This window comes from Stylophora pistillata, chromosome 11 (genome assembly GCF_964205215.1).
Source record: "Stylophora pistillata chromosome 11, jaStyPist1.2, whole genome shotgun sequence".
Lineage (NCBI taxonomy): Eukaryota > Metazoa > Cnidaria > Anthozoa > Scleractinia > Pocilloporidae > Stylophora > Stylophora pistillata.
Genome location: NC_142529.1, coordinates 7485239 through 7505567, shown reverse-complemented (window position 1 = coordinate 7505567; position 20329 = coordinate 7485239). Strand labels below are relative to the sequence as shown.

At 39.6% G+C, this 20329-nt stretch overlaps 2 protein-coding genes across 5 annotated transcripts in view; one reads left to right on the top strand and one right to left on the bottom strand.

Moving 5' to 3' along the window:
- The first annotated feature begins 6734 nt into the window (after nt 1-6734).
- Nucleotides 6735-18944, top strand: LOC111335321 (lactadherin). 2 transcript variants are annotated; one of them, XM_088737454.1, is made up of 9 exons: nt 6735-6753; nt 7218-7302; nt 10546-10660; nt 11722-11935; nt 12102-12252; nt 13212-13411; nt 14702-14848; nt 17534-17687; nt 18352-18944. In XM_088737454.1, exons 2-9 carry the CDS (start codon nt 7239-7241, stop codon nt 18600-18602), a joined length of 1296 nt encoding a protein of 431 aa, XP_088593580.1. In that variant the 5' UTR covers nt 6735-6753; nt 7218-7238; the 3' UTR covers nt 18603-18944. The 2 variants fall into 2 exon arrangements, with proteins under 2 accessions (XP_088593580.1, XP_022796941.2); XM_022941206.2 differs by lacking the exon at nt 6735-6753 and adding an exon at nt 6939-7073.
- LOC111335320 (uncharacterized) overlaps nt 18896-20329 on the bottom strand; it is an 18098-nt gene continuing 16664 nt past the window's right edge. For all 3 annotated transcript variants that reach the window (XM_022941205.2, XM_088737425.1, XM_088737426.1), the window contains 2 exons: nt 20171-20294; nt 18896-19658 (listed from right to left, as the gene is read on the bottom strand). In XM_022941205.2, coding sequence (XP_022796940.2) covers nt 19429-19658; nt 20171-20294 — 354 coding nt within the window. In that variant the 3' untranslated portion in view covers nt 18896-19428. The remainder of the gene's footprint in view (nt 19659-20170; nt 20295-20329) is intronic.

Here is a 20329-nt window from a genome sequence, read left to right as displayed (position 1 = left end):
GACTATTAGGTTACAATCTACTGATAGGTTTTTCATCCGTAGGTTGATTGACATTTCGTGTGGAGTGACCTCATGGGCCGGAACACAAACGAAATTAACGTTACTAAAGGAAACCAGAACAGTCCAGAACATTATCGACACTTGAAACTAAAAGATTAAAGATTTGCGAGAATCTTTTTTTGTTAAAAGAGTGTTAAAAATAATTTTCTCAGAAACAAATTGGGAATTTGCATTTTCCAAGGCGGTACGGTAACTAGAAACTGTGTATTTTTCAAAAACCAGACAGTCTGCATTTAATCGTCACACGGAGAGGTTAAATCATCAATCATATAAACATGGATAAAAATACATCGGTTTTTGGTAAGGAAAGATACGCCAAGAATGAAAGATGCAAGGCTCAGATAAATGTCTTCTACTTATTTCTTTCACCAGATCTGAGACCGAACGAAATATTTCCAATTGCTAAAACACAACAAGCTGTAAATGAAGTCCTTTGACTAAAGTTTTCATAAGATAATTGTCTTGTTTCTCTTTGAAAAGTTAAAGCAAGAGTTGTCTCTGCGACATGTGTGTCAATTTTAATGTCGTCCATATGGTCTCGCCTTCGTATATCTTTCAACCAGTCTCAGTGGTGAACCATATGGATATCCGCGCCAATGGAATGGCGTGGTGTGAAGAAGTAGTTTCCGCCCATGGAGGAAATTCGCAAACAAAGTTGACGTCATAAGTGTTTAGCGGTTTTGATAGCTTCTACCGTTAACTCATGGTTGATTAGGCGGGATGCCCTCTAAGAATAACCACTTATGCTCTCAGCTTGCAACGTGGGCCAAGAGGAGCGCGTGCAAATTTCGGAAATGGAAAATGGTAGTTGGGGATGGATGGAGCTCTCTCTATATAATCCCACGTACTGTAACCGAGTTTAATTCAGTAAACTGAAAACATCACGGGTAAAATCCGTCGGTTACCTGACGGCAGGTAGGAACATACGGAAATGCCTTCCGGACACTTTAGAAAAATGTCGTTGGAGTAGTTTTTGTTTAAAATGTTTTCATTTAAAACTACAAGCGATCCTTCGATCTTGAAAGAGAGCAGCTTTAGACGAAAAAGTTCCACGATATGTCAAAAGAAAGTCGCAAAAACACCCTTTCGTACTCAATCCGCGCTTTTTTTATACCACAAAAAAAAAAAACAAAAACAAACACGAAACACAACAAGAAAAACAATAAATTGGACCTATTTTGGTCAATTTATAATCTTAAGAAACATGTCGTGGCAGGTTCAGCAAGACTGACACATTTCAAACTTGCAATTTGAATTTTCCTTTGTTCAGTTTGGACATTTCTTCTTCATCATTAATCAATTTGCGGTTTCCACACTGTCAGGATTTCCTCCCTGTCTATCCTAATGCGGTTAAGTGATACGCACTCCGTCCTTTTTTTTTTTACGGCATATTATCAGTTCATTAATTACTGTGTTCCTAAAGGAAAAAGAACCGAAACCATGGTGGTTATAACATATATAACTGCGTGTGGTGCTGAAACTCAGAAATACAGGCAAAATTGACTCAGCTTTAGGGGGTCCCAAAGAGATATGATCAAAAAAATTAACTGTCAACCGTCATTGTCAACAACGAAAGTATAGGAAATAGACAATGAGGTGACTTTGTTTTGGATGGCCATAGTTTTAGCAGTAGAGTTTCATTTATGCTGAAAAAACTCCCTTCTTTCTTTTTTGAAAAATGGTCTCTTCCAGAATTCGAAAAACATATTAATGCATCCTTTTTGGAAAAATAAAAAGAAAATTTGCCGTTTTCATTATACTCCTAATAACCTGCCATTCGGAAAAAATGAACTCTCTACTATCAAACATGAAATGGCCTACTTCTTTACCTTCTCACTGAGACACTTAAAAAAAAAAAAGTCTTCTATTGCTATAATTTGAATATATCAACAAAGTTGAAATTTTAAATTGGTCACCGTTACGATTATAAAAGCTGACGTTTCGAGCGTTAGCCCTTCGTCGGAGCGAATAGCCTTCTATTGCTACTCTATTTAAACTGTAAGTATTTGTACTAAGCTATTAAAAAATGTAAAAAATTTGATGAACCTTCAGGAGTTAAAGTATCCAATTCTCCATATCTGTTCTGTTGTTTTATTTTTATTTTTTCCCGGTCTCTCGCCGAATTGAGAAACATCTTTCCTATCAACTGACTCTCAGCTGAAGAGACAAATTAACTACTTTCAAATCCAATTATAATTTTCGTATTGTGCCTTTTCGTTTGGTAAATAATCAAAGCGCTTCCGGATTTCCCTAAAAATAGCAGCACATATCCAAATCTACACAAAGCATTCAAATCTGGTTCTGTTTTAGGAGATGGCGAAATCCCATCGACAAACTTCATAGTTCAAGGTAGAGAGACTAGTATTCTTCGATGTCTTTTTTAAATGTTTTATCACGTATGGAATATCAATGTATTGTTTTACTCTAGTGATTCTTTTCAGGTTTGACTTCTAAACTCAGGATTCGAGAGAAATTTTGCTTGAGAGCTACAGCAAACTTCTTTCGAAGTTGATCCCATAACTGTGTAGGAATTATAGTTGTCATCAAACTGATGCCGGCCTGGATAAAGTCTGCAGTCCTCTCTGATCAGTGCATTTTCCGCCGAATCAACAAAACGCCCAGCGGAGAAGATCACTTGATAAGGAATTTCAATAATGACAAATAAGCTTGTTAAATGGATTAAAAGAAACGGTTCCAATTCAATACCTAGATTTCTTGGGCGGGTACTCGGAAATGAACTAAGCAATAATGAAATCTTCGAGGCGGGATTGGTGACTACGTACAATTCACTACCAGATTCACCCATAAAACCCTAACTTAATATGCATATTTTTCATATTATTATCTCAAGATTCCTCAAGTACCAACAGGAAGAATTTGTTTTACAATCAAGAGCTTTTTTAGTAGATGATCATTACCTAGAATCTTACATCCATAATGTTTGATTCAGAGGTGATTCTGTCAGGAAAAATTTGATGCAGGTCATGTCATTCTTATAATGAGGGATTAAAGGGCTGAAATGTTTTTTTGATCAAGTACTTAGGAGTTCACACTACCTGAGTAACTCTCAAAGACGTACTTTGAGAGCATTTTTCGAAAGTAATCAGGTATTGCTTTACGTTTGCTTTACTTCGTTGTGTGATTGGTCCAGAAAACTCGCGCTGCTTCTTCAACCAATCAGATTCAAAACTTAGACTTGGTCAATCGCGTTTTCCCGCGGTTTAGGCAGTTGACTTGTTTTTACTTCGAGTTCTCAAGGCTCCTCGAAACATGTCCTTTTCCTTCCCATGATGGGCTTTTATAATTGCTTCAGTTTTCGTTTTTACGACACTCAAGCTTTAAGTGTTCTAACTGCAGCAAACCACAAAATGTGAAGTTAAACTCGGTCTACACTTACTGCCGGATGTATTTTTGTTAAGACCCTCTTACCGGAGTTCCTTGTAACGTGTAATTAAGCCGATTAAAGTGCGAGGCTGGTAATGTATTGCATGAAGCGCTTTAGAAAGACCAATATTTTATCTACTGGTATTTCAGTTTTGAATTTAATTAACTGTTTGATCCGGCTAAGAGTGACTTGCATTTACTTTCTCCCTATAATATTACATCACCCCCCCCCCCCCCACCAGAATCACACATTCAGATCACTATAATAAAGGAAATGATCACCAACTCAAGACGCTCTTGATCCTTAAATAAATTCTCCTTGTCAACGCATTAGGGAAATATATAGAGAACAGTATGGAGAATACGCACGGGATGGGTTATTAAGATTCGTTTCGCTCAAGCATGTCCATCTGCCAACAACTGACGTAATAAACTACGCAATCGACGATTTTCTAATTCTTGTTCTCCACATAGTTAAGAACTATTTATTTAGTCAAGTATGGTTTAGCCATTTTTCTATATTCAGCATTTAGTTACTACTGATTTGAATTCAAAGTCCGAAGTTATTTGGAAAAAATTAACCGTCAGCCGTCAAAGCTACCCTTCCCCCGGCCCCTTCCCCCGGCCCCTTCGCCCGGCCCCTTCCCCCGGCCCCTTCGCCCGGCCCCTTCCCCCGGCCCCTTCCCCCGGCCCCCTCCCCCGGCCCCCTCCCCCGGCCCCTTTCCCCGGCCCCTTCCCCCGGCCCCCTCCCCCGGCCCCTTCCCCCGGCCCCTTCCCCCGGCCCCTTCCCCCGGCCCCTTCTCGGTTCCCCTTGAGACTCTCACTCAGTTAATGTCAGTATAGGTATTGACTTCTACGGTGGCCCACGACTGTCACGGTGAAAAGAAATTGCTCACGGCGAAACGAAATTGCTCACGGCAAAATGAAATTACTCACGGCGAAAAAGAAATTTCTCACGGCGAAAAGAAATTACACGCGGCGAAAAAGAAAACTCAAAAACGGCTGGGTGGGGAGGATTGGTTCGAGTTGGCTCGGATTGCATCATACAGCACACCATCTCGGAGCACGATGTTTTGCAGCACCTGCGGGCAGTGTTTACGGAATGAAGACAAGTAAAGATTGTGGAGGGGTTTAAAGATCTTAGTTCATGGGTTTTGAAAGGGAGCCTACCTAGCTGATGTTTTATTAAGAGGCTCAAAAGGTTTTTTTTCTCTTTTCCTGAGCACTGCATTTGGTAGCGAAACAACTAAAGTAAAGTGAGTCGTGGATCAAAAACAAATTTCAAACCGATAAGATAGATTACAACGATCAATTTGTGATAGAGGTACTATGATTTGTGTTCCTAAGGCAACGCTAACTGTTGCTTTAAAATCTGAAGTTCTTGAATTCCTCCCTAAGTTTTTTCACATTTGGCGTAAAGCCTTTCCCCTGTACGTCTATTCAATACATTATACCTCACAGTGCACAAGCAAACATCAGTCTTTAAAGACCATCGTGTAAAAGTCTGTCTTCACAATTAGTAGGTTCCAAATCCCACACCTTTGCCGCATTGAGAGCAAAACTCATCTTCATTCCGTAAACAATGCCCGCAAGCGCTGCAAAACATCGTGCTCCATCGTGCCGTGAAGAATTACTTTTCGCCGTGAAGAATTTCTTATTGCCGTGAGAAATTTCTTTTCACCGTAAGACCCGGGGATTTCTTTTCGCCGTGAGAAATTTTTTTTCGCCGTAAGAAATTTCTTTTCGCCGTGAGTAATTTCTTTTCGTCGTGAGTAATTTCTTTTTGCCGTGAGTAATTTCTTTTTTCCGGGAGTAATTTCTTTTTGCCGCGCCGAGTAATTTCTTTTTGCCGCGAGCAATTTCTTTTCGCCGTGAGCGATTTCTTTTCGCCGTGACAGTTGTGAACATAATACAACATAACATAACACCGTTGTGGGCCACCGTATACTTCGGAGTCAGTGAGAGAAGTACAGAGGTGTCAGTCGACCAGAATTACCCACAGGGAAGTGAATTTGACGTAAGTAGGATTGTGTCAGAGAATAGAAGACTACTTGAAAGACAGGTTGAGAGTCCCCAGTACATTTCTCTTGATGTGGTACACTCTGAACAGAAAAGACCCTGGGAACGAGGTTGGAGTGATTACAAATTCGGAGAGAGTCCGAGTATGATTACAAACTGAATTAGATGACACGAAGTACGAAGTCCTGTTAACAATTAATCATAGCCATTACAATTTCCGAAAAAGAAAAACAAGTACATTTATTTGAGAAAATATCTCCAATAGAGTCATTCCTCCATTTTGGAAGTTCCCTAGTTTTGTGGGGTAAGTGGTTTTTGCCATGGTTATTTTAGCCAGTTCTGTAATTGGTGGATTTACTAAAGTAAGTAAATTGGTTCTGTATGATTGGCTGTTTTAACTGTCCAATTACAGGTGCTGATTATTGCCAACTGTTTGATTGCACTGTCATGTCCGATTACAGCTCTACAGAATAATAAGTGAAACATGAAGCTGTTAATCAATCGCATTTTAGGAAATAATTGCAATGGTTTTGATTAACGATTAACATTTGTCAATTTTCATGGCTAACAGCCATTTTTTCGCCGTTTTACGGCAAACGGCTAACCCCACCCTCTAAACAAATTGTATCAACCGATAATTGTTAAGTTCTAGTCTCACTCAAAGATCGACATTGCTGTTATGCTGTAAGAAGAGGACCCTTGCGCTCTCAGATTCATTATACTTCTTCGCAAATAGTCAGAAAAATACGCACAGGTATCGAATGGTATATAAAGTGGATAGCTAAGGTAGGAACTAATTTGGATATATCAACAAAGTTGAAATGGTAAATTAGCCACCGTAATGATTACAAAAGCTGACGTTTCGAGCGTTAGCCCTTCGCTCCGACGAAGGGCTAACGCTCGAAACGTCAGCTTTTGTAATCATTACGGTGGCTAATTTACCATTTCAACTTTGTTGATATATCCAAATTATTTCGTTACTCCCACCGACGCAGCCCCAAACGGTTTCTTTCGAAACTATCAGCCCTTATTCATAAGGTAGGAACTAACGATCAATCTTGATTGCTCATGCCCAATTTTCCAAACGTGTCACAAGACGCCAACCTCGTCCCCAGGGTCTTTTCCCTTGCTTGGGGGTGAGGCGGGGAAAGGCCCTGGGAACGAAGTTGAAAAGACGTAGTAATCTTAACACAAAAGACAAGAAAATTCAGCGAGACGGAAAGGCAACTATAGCGGAATAAAGACAGCGATAGGATCAATTATGCGCCAGCTTTCGTAAAACCTAAAGAGGTCAGAAAAATATAGATCACATGAAATAGTTTATCCATGGGTAGAACGGATTTCGGAAGTTCCAGTAGATGAACATATTAAGGGGGCAATAGGTTTTCATAACACATAAACAAATCCCTATTTTGATGGCAAAGGTCGGCAGAGATATCTCAAGAACATCATGTTCTCTTAGCTGTCTTAATTAAATTAAAAATTGAAATATTAGAGTCTTTTTCGTCAAGGTTTGATTTACGATTTTACAGAACAAAAAGACTCTTCGGGCTGGTAAAGTAAATATCAGGAAACCAAATCTATAGCATGCATACCATTACGACAGAGCGGTAATTAACGAAGATTAATGATCGTCTTATTTTTCCGACCAGTCGGGTATTGTTACACAACGACTAAACAAGAAGATCCAGACTGGTGTGCTCTTGCTTGGTTCCTCTTTGGTACGTTAAACAGCTTTATTTTTCGGATTCTAGATTGTTGAAGAAAGAAAAGAGATGTCTGCTTCGACCGCTTTAATCGTGGCTTTCGTTCTTTGGTCCATTCGTCTTGTGCGATCTGGTAAGTATTTTCACTTTTTCAGCGGATTATGTGACTGTGGAAGGTAAATTGTTCTAAGCGTGCCATACATTATAATCAGCTGCTAAATCGATCGGGAAGAACTGAAAGTTATCTACTTAGTTAAACGATGCACGGATGAATTTTAGATACTGTCAAAGAGTAAACTTAAACACTTGAAGCCGTGATACAGTTGCATGCAATGTTTTAGCGATTTGATACCAAGTCATAAAACCCTACCGACACACGTTCATGTGTTAGCGCAACTGAAACACGATAAACAGATTAAGTGAGTTAGAATAAGGTTCTGCCTGCTAAATTCGTAACTTGAATTCGTAAGGTATTAAAAGGGATGCATTCATTTGACGCTATTTCGCTGTTTCAAAGTTATTGCGACTTGTCTATAGACCGATAAAACTTTGAACTGTTTCTTCTCCCGTGTCGAGAAAGAGCGTAAGCTCCCGGTATTTGAAAAGCAACAAAATCGTTTAAATAGAAGAGTTGTAACAGAATTTACAGTGAATTAACTTTGAGTTGACATTGAGTATGTTTCACTGATGAATGAGCGGGATTTTTCTGACTAAAAGTGATTCAGGATAACAACTTCAAACAAGCGACTTCCCTTACCAACAAATTAGGATTACAAAGAGATTAACCACCTTGTTAGAGGATCTCTGAAACTAATCTAATTGTCAACTAGAAAATGCTACTTTCTACCTGGAGCTCTCAAAAGAGTAGCGAGTTTTCAAGTATTCGCTAAACGAGTGCTATGCCAGTTGAAATAGGGAGCGCAAACATATGGGTTTGAAAATGTTTTGAATAATCATAAGTGTAGTCAAGGCCGAAAATAAGGTCCTACTTTACAATAATGGAATTTCGGCATTTATTCAAACGATAATCGCACACCTAAACACAAGGGGCAATACAAATGGTATCCCATTTGTCTTGCTTTTTGATTTTTCTCCGTTCCGATTAAATCCTTTTTTCTGAACAAAACGCATACATATCATCAAGTTTGAAAATGCCTTCTGAATTTGAGAGATAAGCGTAGATTTCTCCGGGCGGCTCGTCGCCTGAAATCTCCAAGTGATTAATGATGTGTAAAAGGGGCATTGCATGTTCTTTCGGTGGGCAGGCGCAAAATTGCCCCGGATATCATCTGAAGATTGGCTGTCAAACAGCAAGATTAATGATTATTAATTACTGTCAACGACTGTCGCCATAAAGAGAGGAGCGCTATCTAACAGGTCGCGACATTTCACATACCTAAGTGAGTCCTCCATGATGATCTAATCGGTGTTTTTAAAAAACACCTCCGTGACGGGAATGGGAATCCAACCACGTCTAATATGGGAATTTCTTTCGGCAATCATAACACTCATTATAGATGGGCAGTTTTCATTAGGAGTTTTCTTCAATATGGCAATAAGATTCAACATTCACGATTTAAAGTGAAGCTTGAGAAATTTCAGATCAGAGGGGTTAGTCCCTTCTAACCTACGCAGGGAAGTGAAGATTTTTCGACAGGTACTGATAACACGATCGGAAAGGTTTTTGCGTAGGAAACACCGTCAAACATAAGCGATTTCAGAAGAAGTTTCCGCCTTTTCTTGACTCATAGCTCTCTAAATATTTTTGAAAGTGAAAAAAAGGAAAATAAAAACTGCTCCGGGTTTAGCAAACTCCTAAACGAACTTTCTTACAAACTAATAATTTGGTTATATCAACTAAGTTGAAATTGTAAATTGGCCACCGTAACGAATAAAAAAGCTGATGTTTCGAGCGTTAGCCCTTCGTCAGAGCGAATGGAGGAATTGTGGGTTGTATGTGGGTTTATACAAAAACAAAAGTTTATCTTTCAAATCAGCACTCTTAATCCCACAGGTATCAACGAACGCTTTTCATTCCACTAATTTATTCGTGTTTTTTTCGTAACCATGTTCCCACCAATAGCGTAGCTCCACTTTCTGCATATAAACCCACATACACCCCACGTCCTCCATTCGCTCTAACGAAGGGCTAACGCTCGAAACGTCAGCTTTTTTATTCGTTACGGTGGCCAATTTACAATTTCAACTTAGTTGATATAACCAAATTACCTTGTTACCCCCACCGACGCAGCACCACAGTTTCTTTAGAAACTTTCAGCCTTTTCTCACAAACTGCTTAAGATATCTATACGAAGTGGATGGTATAGACCACTTTCATAAATGGTTGTCGGATTAATGTTCTTTTGTTTAAATTTAAATTAGCCCTTCTGGCCTCGCTTGAGATAATGTATTCTTTTGAATTTTGTACTGGAGAACGAGGCCAGAAGGGCTAATTTAAATTTAAACAAAAGAATATTTATCCGGCAGCCATTTATGAAAGTGGTCTATAGACGGACCATATCGTAAGAGCTAATTATTCAGTCAGTGACAGAAGTGTTCATTCTGAAAATAATTTTTAGTTGTTTGCCAAGAGAATCAAGGAAAAAAAACTTTTGTACGGTTCTTTACAACTTTTTAACCCACTCCTCTAGCCGATGAAAATGGAATAAAAATCTTGGCAAGCAGTAGTAGGCTAAGCAAGCATTGTATAATCAGTTACCTAGTTTTGTATAGAGTTTTTCAGTTATTTTTTCAGTTTATGAACGTAATAACTGAACAGTGAAATAAAATAGTAAAGTAAAACCCCATAAGCTTTTGGCATATAATAGTCTTTTAAGAAAGAGAAGTTAAAACCGAGTCAAATATTTAATCGTTGTAAAGCAACTGCGCCGAGTAGCTTCGAGAACTGAAAGGCAAACCAAATGTCTCTCCTCCAAACGCTTAGAACAGAACATTCTTTTTAATGTTTAAACAAACAAAGGAGTGACAGAATACTTTTCATAGTTTCCTCCAGTCACACCTTCAACAGAACATGGTCAACAAGACTTTTGTCGCCGGGGTATTAAAATCATAAATCAATTGTTGCCATCGTATACCAGGCGGATAAAAGAGTAGTTGAAATACACACTTATGCTGATATAGTGAGTTATATTTGATTCATGAATGTGATATTTTCGTATTTGGTTTCATGGTTTTGTGGTGAGACAAAATTACCCCGCGGGCGTGGTTATCTCAAAGGTGGCTTATCGCAAATTCAGCTGATAGTTTGTTTACTGACTCTGAAATTTCAAACACTAGGCTTAAGGAAAAATCACTAAATCTTGGACGGATACATATTGAAATGTTTCAAATAGGAATGTGTTTTTTTCTCTTCTAGACTGCAGTCTTGGTTTGGGAATGATCACAGGCGACATCCGGGATTCTCAAATAACTGCCTCTTCTTCATTCTCAGAGTGGACGCAGCCATTCGCCGGCAGACTTTGGAACACGAGGTGAGCTGAGAGACGCAATTGCAAGTCTTTGAGTCACATTCAGAATGAACTAACTTACGTTAGTATTCCTAAGGCTCACCAACCGAGAACCCGTCGGGGGTACTCCAAGTGTTACGGGTCACAACTCAACTTCCTTCTCAGGGCGCTTTTCGCCCTGGGAACGAGGTTGGTCACAACCACGAAAAGCTGACCTAAGCTATTACAAGCACTAGCACTCTAATAACTCGTAGAAATCACTAAACAAGGTGTAATAAACAAAGCGACACGGATGTACTCCTCATAGTTTTATTTGAGTTGCAACGCACAGTCGAACTTAAAGATAGTGCCTCCTTAGCTAGCGCAATATGGGTAAACAGCATCACATGAAATTATTGCTTAGGAGTTTGAAGGAAAAAAGTTATAAGAGAGATTTAGCAACGCGATTACGTAAACCGTGAACGTCAAGAGTAACCACGTGACCCTGTTTTTCCCGCCATTTTTTTCACGTTTGCCGGTTGCGCTTTGCCTTTTCTTCGTGAAAGTAACCTGTTTCGCGTTTGCTGTGTACTTAAGATTTTTAAACTTTTTCTCTCGCAGAGTAGAAGTTCATTGCCGGAAAAGGGCACCAAAGCTATTTTATTCAGTCATACAGGGACGCCTTCAAATCCCCTATGACATAAGCCCACGTGAAGCTAAAGCAGCCGGGTTCACGTTATTTTACGTGAAACTTGAAAGGGCAAACTGGCGTTTACCGTTTCACGTAAACGCGGTGCTATAGCTCTCTATGGTCACACAGTAGGGTTTCATCTACAGAAGTGATCATTAATTAAGGCCACTTTGTACTGCAAAGGAACAACACCACATCAACTAACTCCGCGGTAGACTTGAAGGGAATTTTCCGCTCACATTAGGGCTTAGATCATGAACTTTTAGGCTACATCAAATTTGAACAGTATTGAAAAGAGTTCCTCTAAAAAATGATACCTCATGAACTTTTAGTGTAGCCACCGTTGAAATCTAACAGCAAACCCAAAACTCAAAATAACTCTTCAATTACTATGATCGCTTTTTGTCCAATGTAGACGCCTCCATGGCCAAATCTTTGGCGGCTGGTGTGCAACGGATTGGGATCGTAATCCATATTTACAGATTGACTTTGGACAAGAAAGTGTCATAACTGCTGTAGCCACTCAAGGATTGGACTATCCGTCGGGAAACTGGGTCAAAAAGTACTCCCTGAACTACAGTTGCGATGGGCTGAATTGGAAAACCTATCAAACAATGGACAAGGCCACGGTACATCAAACGCGAATGTCCGTCTTGATAAGAAATGAAAGTTTTAGCGTTTATTTAGAACAAATTCTGAGTCAATGTTAGCCTGTTCGAAGCTAAAAAAAATGACATTTTAATTCACTATTCTTCTACTTTTCTCATTAAGTTTTTGTATATCTTATTCACCTAGGAGTTGGTTGGCAACAAGGATGACAGTTCTGTAATGACAAATAAGCTGGATAAAGCTATCATAGCACGATTTATTAGGATACGTGTGCTGGAATGGAATGAGTATGGCATCGTTTGCATGAGAGTTGAAATGTATGGCTGCAACACAGAAGGTAATATCAAACGTCTCTCAGTCACAGTTCACATTTTTCTTTCGCACGCATTACACGTTTTTCGTTGCTCAGCATTACAGATGGTTGCGTGTTTCAGCGCCGCGTTCTTTTAGAATGCTTCTCCTGTTACACTTGTCCCTATATCATTATCTAAATCAGCAATCTACACTTCATTAAGAAACTTTCTCAACATCTTGAACTACAAAAGCCAAGATGTGAAAGATTCTCCTTTTCTGAACTAAAGCTCTCATGTGTTACAAGGTACATATGAAGAACGCAGTTAAGGGGGGGGGGGGGGGCCCTAAGATGGATTCTACCCCCCTCCCTCCCTCCCTTACTTATCAAGAAAATGTGATAATCTATGATGATAAAACAACCTGACGTGTCTCCAGATGTTGGTGAAGCCCCCGCCCCCTTCAGCTTTATCAAGAAAAAAAATTATGATTTAAAATAATGAATAACCTGTAATGTTCTTAAATGCCAGTGAAATGTTAATGTAGGACTCTTTCGTCCGTAGCTTTGTCAATGAAAAGTGAAAGATTATAGAAATAAATCAACCCGGCGTGCTCCCAGATACCAGTTAAACCAGTAAGACACTAGTGTTCGAATCCCTCTTCCCACCTCTACTTTGTCAAAAAAAAAAAAAAAAAAAAACGCGATAATTCATAGTAAATTAAACAACATGGTATGCTTCCAAATGATGTATACTTAAGGCCCCTCTACTTCCCTTGAAAATAGCCCATTTCCGAATTGCCTTTTGCCTCTTTTTCAAAGCGAGTCCTGGTGCTTATCCTTTCGTATGGTAATAAGTTTTCATTCACATGCAAATTAAACTCATTTTCATACGTATGGTTGAGCACCAGGTCTCGTTCTGAAAAAGAGGCCAAACGTAATTCGGAAATGGCTTATTCTCCTTACGCTATTGAGATATTAAACTTCCCCTGCTAATCCATCCACAGAGGGTGAATATAAAGACTGCAGAACTGCTGCCGGAATGGAAAGAGGCCAGATACTAGATGAACAGGTGGCAGCGTCCAGTTACATTCAGGGGCACCACCCGTATCAAGGTCGCCTCAATAACGCATTCAAGCAGGTCAACGGTTCCGCTTTTTGGGGAAGTTGGTGTGCACAGAACGAGGACGCATCTCAGTATATCCAGGTAACAAAATTTGGCCTGTCGACTGGAAATCGATGCATATATCTCTGAGGGGAGGGGTGAGGGAGGGATAAAGAGATGGGACTCTCAGCGATCGAAGTTATAAATAGATTAAGTATAAAGGGTAAACAAGTGTAATTCGCTTTTGATCATTATATGTTATTAAGCGCACAATAAACTAATATAATAAATTATTTACGTATGATGCACGATCCTTCGCAGTAGATAGCGCTATTTATGCAATAGCGAAAATCAGACCAGAAAAAAATCAGGCCTGTACGGGATTCGTACCACTGACCTCTGCGATACTAGTGCAGCGCTCTACCAATTGAGCTAACAAGCCAACTGGGAGCAGGCCGTTAAGTTGATTCGTAATAAACCCGTGATGATAAATCAGATACATATGAACATATGAACAAATAGATGAACTTCACATATCCATTGTATATAATAAATTATTATTATTATTATTATTATTATTATTATTATTGGGTTTTCCTGTCATAGATTAAGGGTACTTAGCAAACACGTGAAACTGAAGCTTAAGGAAAAGTGGCCGTTAGTACATCCTTAATATTTCAACATTGTTAGCATAAAGTATCGTTGTCTAGGCATCGGATCTTATCCATTGATTAAATGGACTTATTAAATCCTGGGGTTAAGATTACCTCTGCAACTCTTTGTTAGAGTATTTTTCGATTAAATCTCATGAAACCAAGGCCAAGTTAATCACAACAGCAAATCAGAGGAGAAGAAAATATCTTGTGCAACCAATGAAAATTCGAAGTTGAAACACACAACTGCTCAGTTTGCGCACGCGCAAACTAATTCAAGCGCGGGAAATAGCATGTGGCCAAATCCTGATTGGTCAGTTTGGGTTTGGATCCGATTTTTCGAGAAAGAGGTGAAAGTTTTCTGAACCAATCACAAAGCGAATTAGAGAAAAACCAAAGAATGTAATGAAAATTGTTCTGTAGAGGAAGGAAGGTGTGGTTAGCTTACTGGACTCTAGATTGAGAAGTCTAGGTTTTAACCCCAGCAGATTCAGTGCATTCCGTTCTTGGGAAAGGCACATTACTCTCACGATGATCAGTCACTAATCCGGGCTTAACCTTCTATGGATTGATATCCCAACCAGGAGGAGGGACAATACCCCCAGTGGCCTCATGGGTAATAAAGGGACAAGCTCTAAAGATAAAAGCCCACAAGGCTCGAAGGACCTAATATATCAGACGGCTTATGGTTTGGAAAAAAGTCTTACAGGAAATGATGAGTTTTTCACTCTTATCACAGGTTGATTTGAAAGAACTACGTAATATCTCTGGTGTCGCGACACAAGGTTCTGTTAGCATGGGGACCTGGGTAACAGAATACATGCTCAATTACAGTTCAGACGGCTTACAGTGGGAAACCTACAGTAACGAAACCGGAATAGCGATGGTAAGAGTTCTAAAGAGCATCATTTGAGCGTGCTGAGATGTATTCCGTGTTTTAACGTAAGGCCTGAATTGGGACGTCGGCGTCACTTGAGGCAACCTTGACTTATGGTGACTTAACCCTTCAACATTTTGTAGTTACTTGGATCTTATTTCTCCTTGCAGTGTCATTGCCGGCTCAAACATTAAGGTCACTAGAATAGTTAACAATTATTCACTGAAGCGGAGGTGAATAGTACTTGCTAATCACATTCGAATCAGCCAATCAGCGTGCGCGAAAAGCACTATTTACCTGTGTGGTATATACCATGTCAAACGATCACCTCTGAAAGATGCGGTTGGTTCTCATACTAATTCCCCTTGTCGATACCATACGATATGTGTACAGAACAGTATGGAAGATATGCACGCTGATGTAATGGTATAAAGGGTAAAAGGAACTTAAAGTGACACAACATTGCAGTCGACGAATCTTTGTAAGAGAGGGAAAATGGAACTGAATAGTGCTTTTCGTCAGTGGTTGAAAAAAGACACGTACGCAGTTTTCTTTCCTTTCTTTTCATGAAGAGGAAATTTCCAGGATCAGTTTTTTTTGCCTGTTCTCTTTCAAAGCCTAAGATGCAATAGTTAATAGACCTTTCATTTTAAAGACGCCCTTTAGCATTACAAAGTGTAAGGCTAAAAGCTAATTCTTTGTGATTTAGTGGTTTTCCTAATTTGTAGGTAGAAGTATTTTTTTGAACTTGATGAGCACATTGTTTTTTGACGTTGTTGTCTGTCCCTTTGTGCGCGTTTCTTTTACGTTCCTTGCGTCAGTGGTTGAAAAAAGATCGCACGCAGTTTTCTTTCCTTATATATATTTCTCGTTTCGTCTTTTGACAGTGCCTTTCTGATTCCCTTTACCTTATTAGATAGCTCTTAAAAAAAAAATCAAAGCTTGCTAAATTTTTTCAAAACATTCCCGTTAGAGATAAGAAGTTCTTGAAATTACGGCTGTTTCCATCATGAGATTTACTGATCAAATTCGCCAGTCAAAACCTAAATGAAATGTCAAAAATAAGATGTCAATCTTGTTCAGTTGATCACGACTTTACTGTGTTTGGTGGCTCCTAAAAGAGCCGTTGTTTGATTGGTTGCTCATAGTGGAGTTACAGAAGTGTCGATTTCACTTTCTCCTCCAATTCATTAAGTCCTCTCAGCATGTTCTCGACACTTTCAACCACAGAACGATAATTCTCCATTACAGAAGACAAATCTTGTTGTTCTGGTAAACATGCAATAACCGCTGTGAAATGTCCTCCCACAATTGGTTTCTCGCACACGTTTACCACTTTGTATATAATTTGTGGGTAGAAGTATTTTTTTTGCACTTGATGAGCACATTGTTTTTCAATCCTTGCGTCAATGTCGCTTTTCGGGCCCTGTCCGAAAAGCGACATCACTCAAACGTAAGAAGGTGTGAAATCACACTTTCTTTGTTCCTGAGGTTTGACAACAACAGCGTTGTTTCTTTTTCAATCCTTGCGTCAGTAGTTGAAAAAAGACACGCACGCAGTTTTCTTTCTCTTCTTTTCATGAAGAGGTAATTTCCAGGATCAGTTTTTTTTGCCTGCCCTCTTTCAAAGCCTAAAATGCAATAGTTAATTACACTCTCATTTTAAAGACGCCCTTTAGCATTGCAAAGTGTAAGGCTAAAAGCTAATTCTTTGTGATTAAGTGGTTTTCCTAATTTGTAGGTAGAAGTATTTTTTTGAACTTGATGAGCACATTGTTTTTTCACATTGTCGTCTGTCGCTTTGCGCGCGTTTCTTTTACATTCCTTGCGTCAGTGGTTGAAAAAAGAACGCACGCAGTTTTCTTTCCTTTCTTTTCTTAAAGAGGTAATTTCCAGGACGACCAGTTTTTTTTCGCCTGCTCTCTGTTTATTCTAAAACGGCTTCGCGTGGGCAAAACAAAAACAAGTTTAAAACAAAACAAGTTTAATCGCTCTCAGCTTTCCGAGAACGCTTACTCGCAATAACATGACTGGAATAAATCACTTTTACTGATAAAATACGTCGCAGACTTTTATATTTATTTATTTACTGTGTACTGGAGAGGAGCATTACACGTGAGGACTCTATCGCATGCGACAAGCTTACACCATGATTGCAACTTGAATCCCATAGTGTGAATCAACCTTCGTGAATCATGTCGCGTCCTTCAGACAGGCGCGTCATGTCGAGGTACTGACATTACTAACTCACCCCCTGCTAATCTTTCTGTGTTTTCCCTAGTAGGCTCCCGTGGGGAACCAAAATGTCATCATTAAAAGTTTGCGAACTAGAGCGAAGTTAACACGAGTCTAAGTTCGCGTCACCGAACAGAAAAATCCCAAAAGACAGATAACAAAAGCTTAATTGTCCTAAAAAATCCTAACCAAAACAATAGGCAAAGTTTGATACAGAAAAAAAAACACATCTAAGAAAGTGTGATAGTAGAAGTTATGACTGCTAAATATGACAGAGATTGAGAAATCCCCTCGAATGTAAGAGAACTAGAAGTCAACGAAGTCCGCCGCACGAGTGAAACATCAATTTTCTAACATCAATTTTTTTGATCCGTGCGACGGACTTCACCGAAAAAGAGGGATTGCTCGTAGCCTACCACCAACATAGCTCCGCACTATAATACTTTTATTGACTCATAGACGCTGCGAGGAAACTGGGACGAGGTCACAGTTCACAAGAACATGTTCGAGCGACGTATTAGTGCACGTTATGTACGTTTTAATCCAAGGGCCTGGAGACCACTCGGACAGATTTGCATGAGGGTAGAAATTTACTTATGCCAGGTCTATCAAGGTGAGTTTACTGGACCCATTGATATCAAGTTAGAAGCAAGAACTTGAAAAAGGTTAAGAAGTTGTAATTTAGGCTACTTGGCCTTGTGTAGCACCATTGTATTGGTGAACAAATTAGCTTTTGAGCAATTCAATGATCTCAGAATTTGTAGATTCGTTTTGTTGATCTTATCTAACGTTTGTCCTATCAGAGCTACCTTTTTTAGTTCATACCGCTTTATCAGTTGATTTATCAGAGCTCTCGATGTGGGTATCTGAGCAACTCGGCACTTACCCCTCCCCTTATCCCGCATTAACCCTCGCTTGCTATCAGTTGACTGTTGTTACGCGCCAACCCCTCCACACCTACCCCTTCGCACCTACCCCTCCCCCAGCCCAACAGCAGTCAACTTATAGCAAGTAAGGATTACTGCTGGATTAGGGGAGGGGTAGGTGCGCAGTTTGCTCACATACTGATATTGGTCCCATTCACATATCTTTTCTGTTAACCGGTCAGAGCACTTCTTTCCTTTACGCCTCGTTTTGGTTGACCTATCAGAGTTCTTGTTCCATTCAAACATCCTTTAAGTTGACCAGTAAGAACTATAGTATCATTCGCATCCTTTTTGAGTTGACCAATAGGAGCTCTAGAGAGTTAACAGAATTCTTTTTCGTGGATATTTTAGGATGTTTCAAGCCCACAGAGCGGACTCCACCCTCAACTACGACAACCTCCGCGGATAAGACCCTTCCATCTACAAGAAAATCCACGCAAACCGCGACAATAAAACCGATTACCAAACGTGAAAACCCAACCGTTGCAAGTGAAAGCGTGGCTAGAAAACTTTATTCAAAAGGATTCCGTAGAAAATCGACCGACACCATTTGCCTTATAGCAGCGTGGTTTTTGCTGATGGCGAATTTGTTTGTGGATTAGCTGATTACAAGAAAATGGATTTCATGCCCGACTAGGAATTTCGCTAGTGGCATAAGAAATGAATTTCGATTCATTACACCACAAAGAAGTTGGATAAAGAATAGAGCTGATACGGAGCTCCAAGCTAAATACTGCAGAGTAAAACTGAGATAATTTTGACCAAAAGGGAATAAGAGGACATCAAAGTATTTCGAAGGCTTCAAGATCTTCGCGGCATCATATAAAGTTCGCATATAAATAGTTTTGCATAATAAAAAAGAACGATGAAAAGATACAAAGTGCGGCAACACTGATGTAGAATACACATTTTTTTTTTAACAATTAAAAAAGCTACAAATCATGGAGGCTGCGTCTGGAATAAATAAATACAAAAATAAATATCCTATTTTACAGGGAGTTACGGAATAGCTTTAGTACTTACACTGCGTTCGCTGTGTGCTAACATATCCTGTACGCACTGCTTAAAGAGAATGCTTCTAGAGAATGGTTCAGAGGGTAGTCCTGGGTTCTAGTCCTGTACTTCAACACCCTCATGACTAGAAAAAGTGTCGCTAGATTAGGGGTGTCCTTCAATAAAGCAAACAAATTCTGAAGAGAGATACTAAGGAACCTCATTCAGGGGGCACCCTGGGTACTAGAAAAAGAGTCCTGAAATGAGATGTGCCTTTAAGGAAGTCAAAGGGGCCAAAGAGTACAAAGGTTTTTAAAAAACATCTTTTCAGTTGGGACCAAAGTTTAAGTCCCTTGAATATAGGTGCCCCTAAAAAGAAGTGTTCTAAAAAGAGATGTTCCACAGTATTATAAACGCGTTCTATATCAATTAGATTTAGAAATATTCAGTTTTCACAATTAACGCCGTGGGATCCTTCAAGTAATCCCGAGCAAACTTAATAATTTGCTGGGAAGTTATCTGATTGAGCCGCGTCTGGATTCTAGTCCCCAGACCCTGTAGTTCTTCGACAGGAGGATAAAAAGCAGCATGTTGATGATCATCGTGTTGAATGATGCACAGCCGGGGATAGTGGTACAAGGGAGGGATGTTCTCGGCTTGTCTTCCTAAATAAGGAGAAAAAAAAAAACAATTCATAGTCGTACGAGAAAAAAAGTTATGAATTAGAAACTTGCCTCTGCCTAACAAATATCTAATCGAAGATTAGACGAAGAGAAAAGCGAGAAAAAAAAAAAAAAAAACAGTTTGAGAACGGGGAATGGGTGAGTGGGAAGGGGGGAGGGGGGCCCAATCCCCACCCCCTCACCCTTGCCACCTCACTGTAGCACAATTCCTTCTCAGCCATTCAAACTAGAGCCTTTTTAAAAGCCGATGAGATCCTTCCGGCAGGTTCTCAGTAATTTTTCAATGGAGTAGATTCCAAAGGGGTGTCATGAAACCAAATCCCATATAATCAAAACTGCCTGTAAGTAAAAAGTTAAACAGTTAAACGTCGTAAAGAAAAGTGTGACTAATTTACCCCGTTCACTCTCAAACTTAATCGAAATAAATACTGAGCTGAGCTAAGCAAAACCAAGTCACAATGAGTTAAACTCGGGGAGAGAAAGATGTGCCTTACCAAAAGCATGCTTGGCGTGGTAATCTCTAGGTACAAAGCGACTTGCCCAGTGCGCGAACTCGTCTATATCCAAAGTCACAAACACCATTTCATTGTACATCGTGTAAGCTGATTCTAAGAGCTCCTGAAAAAGAACAAATACAGATTCAGGTTAAAGTC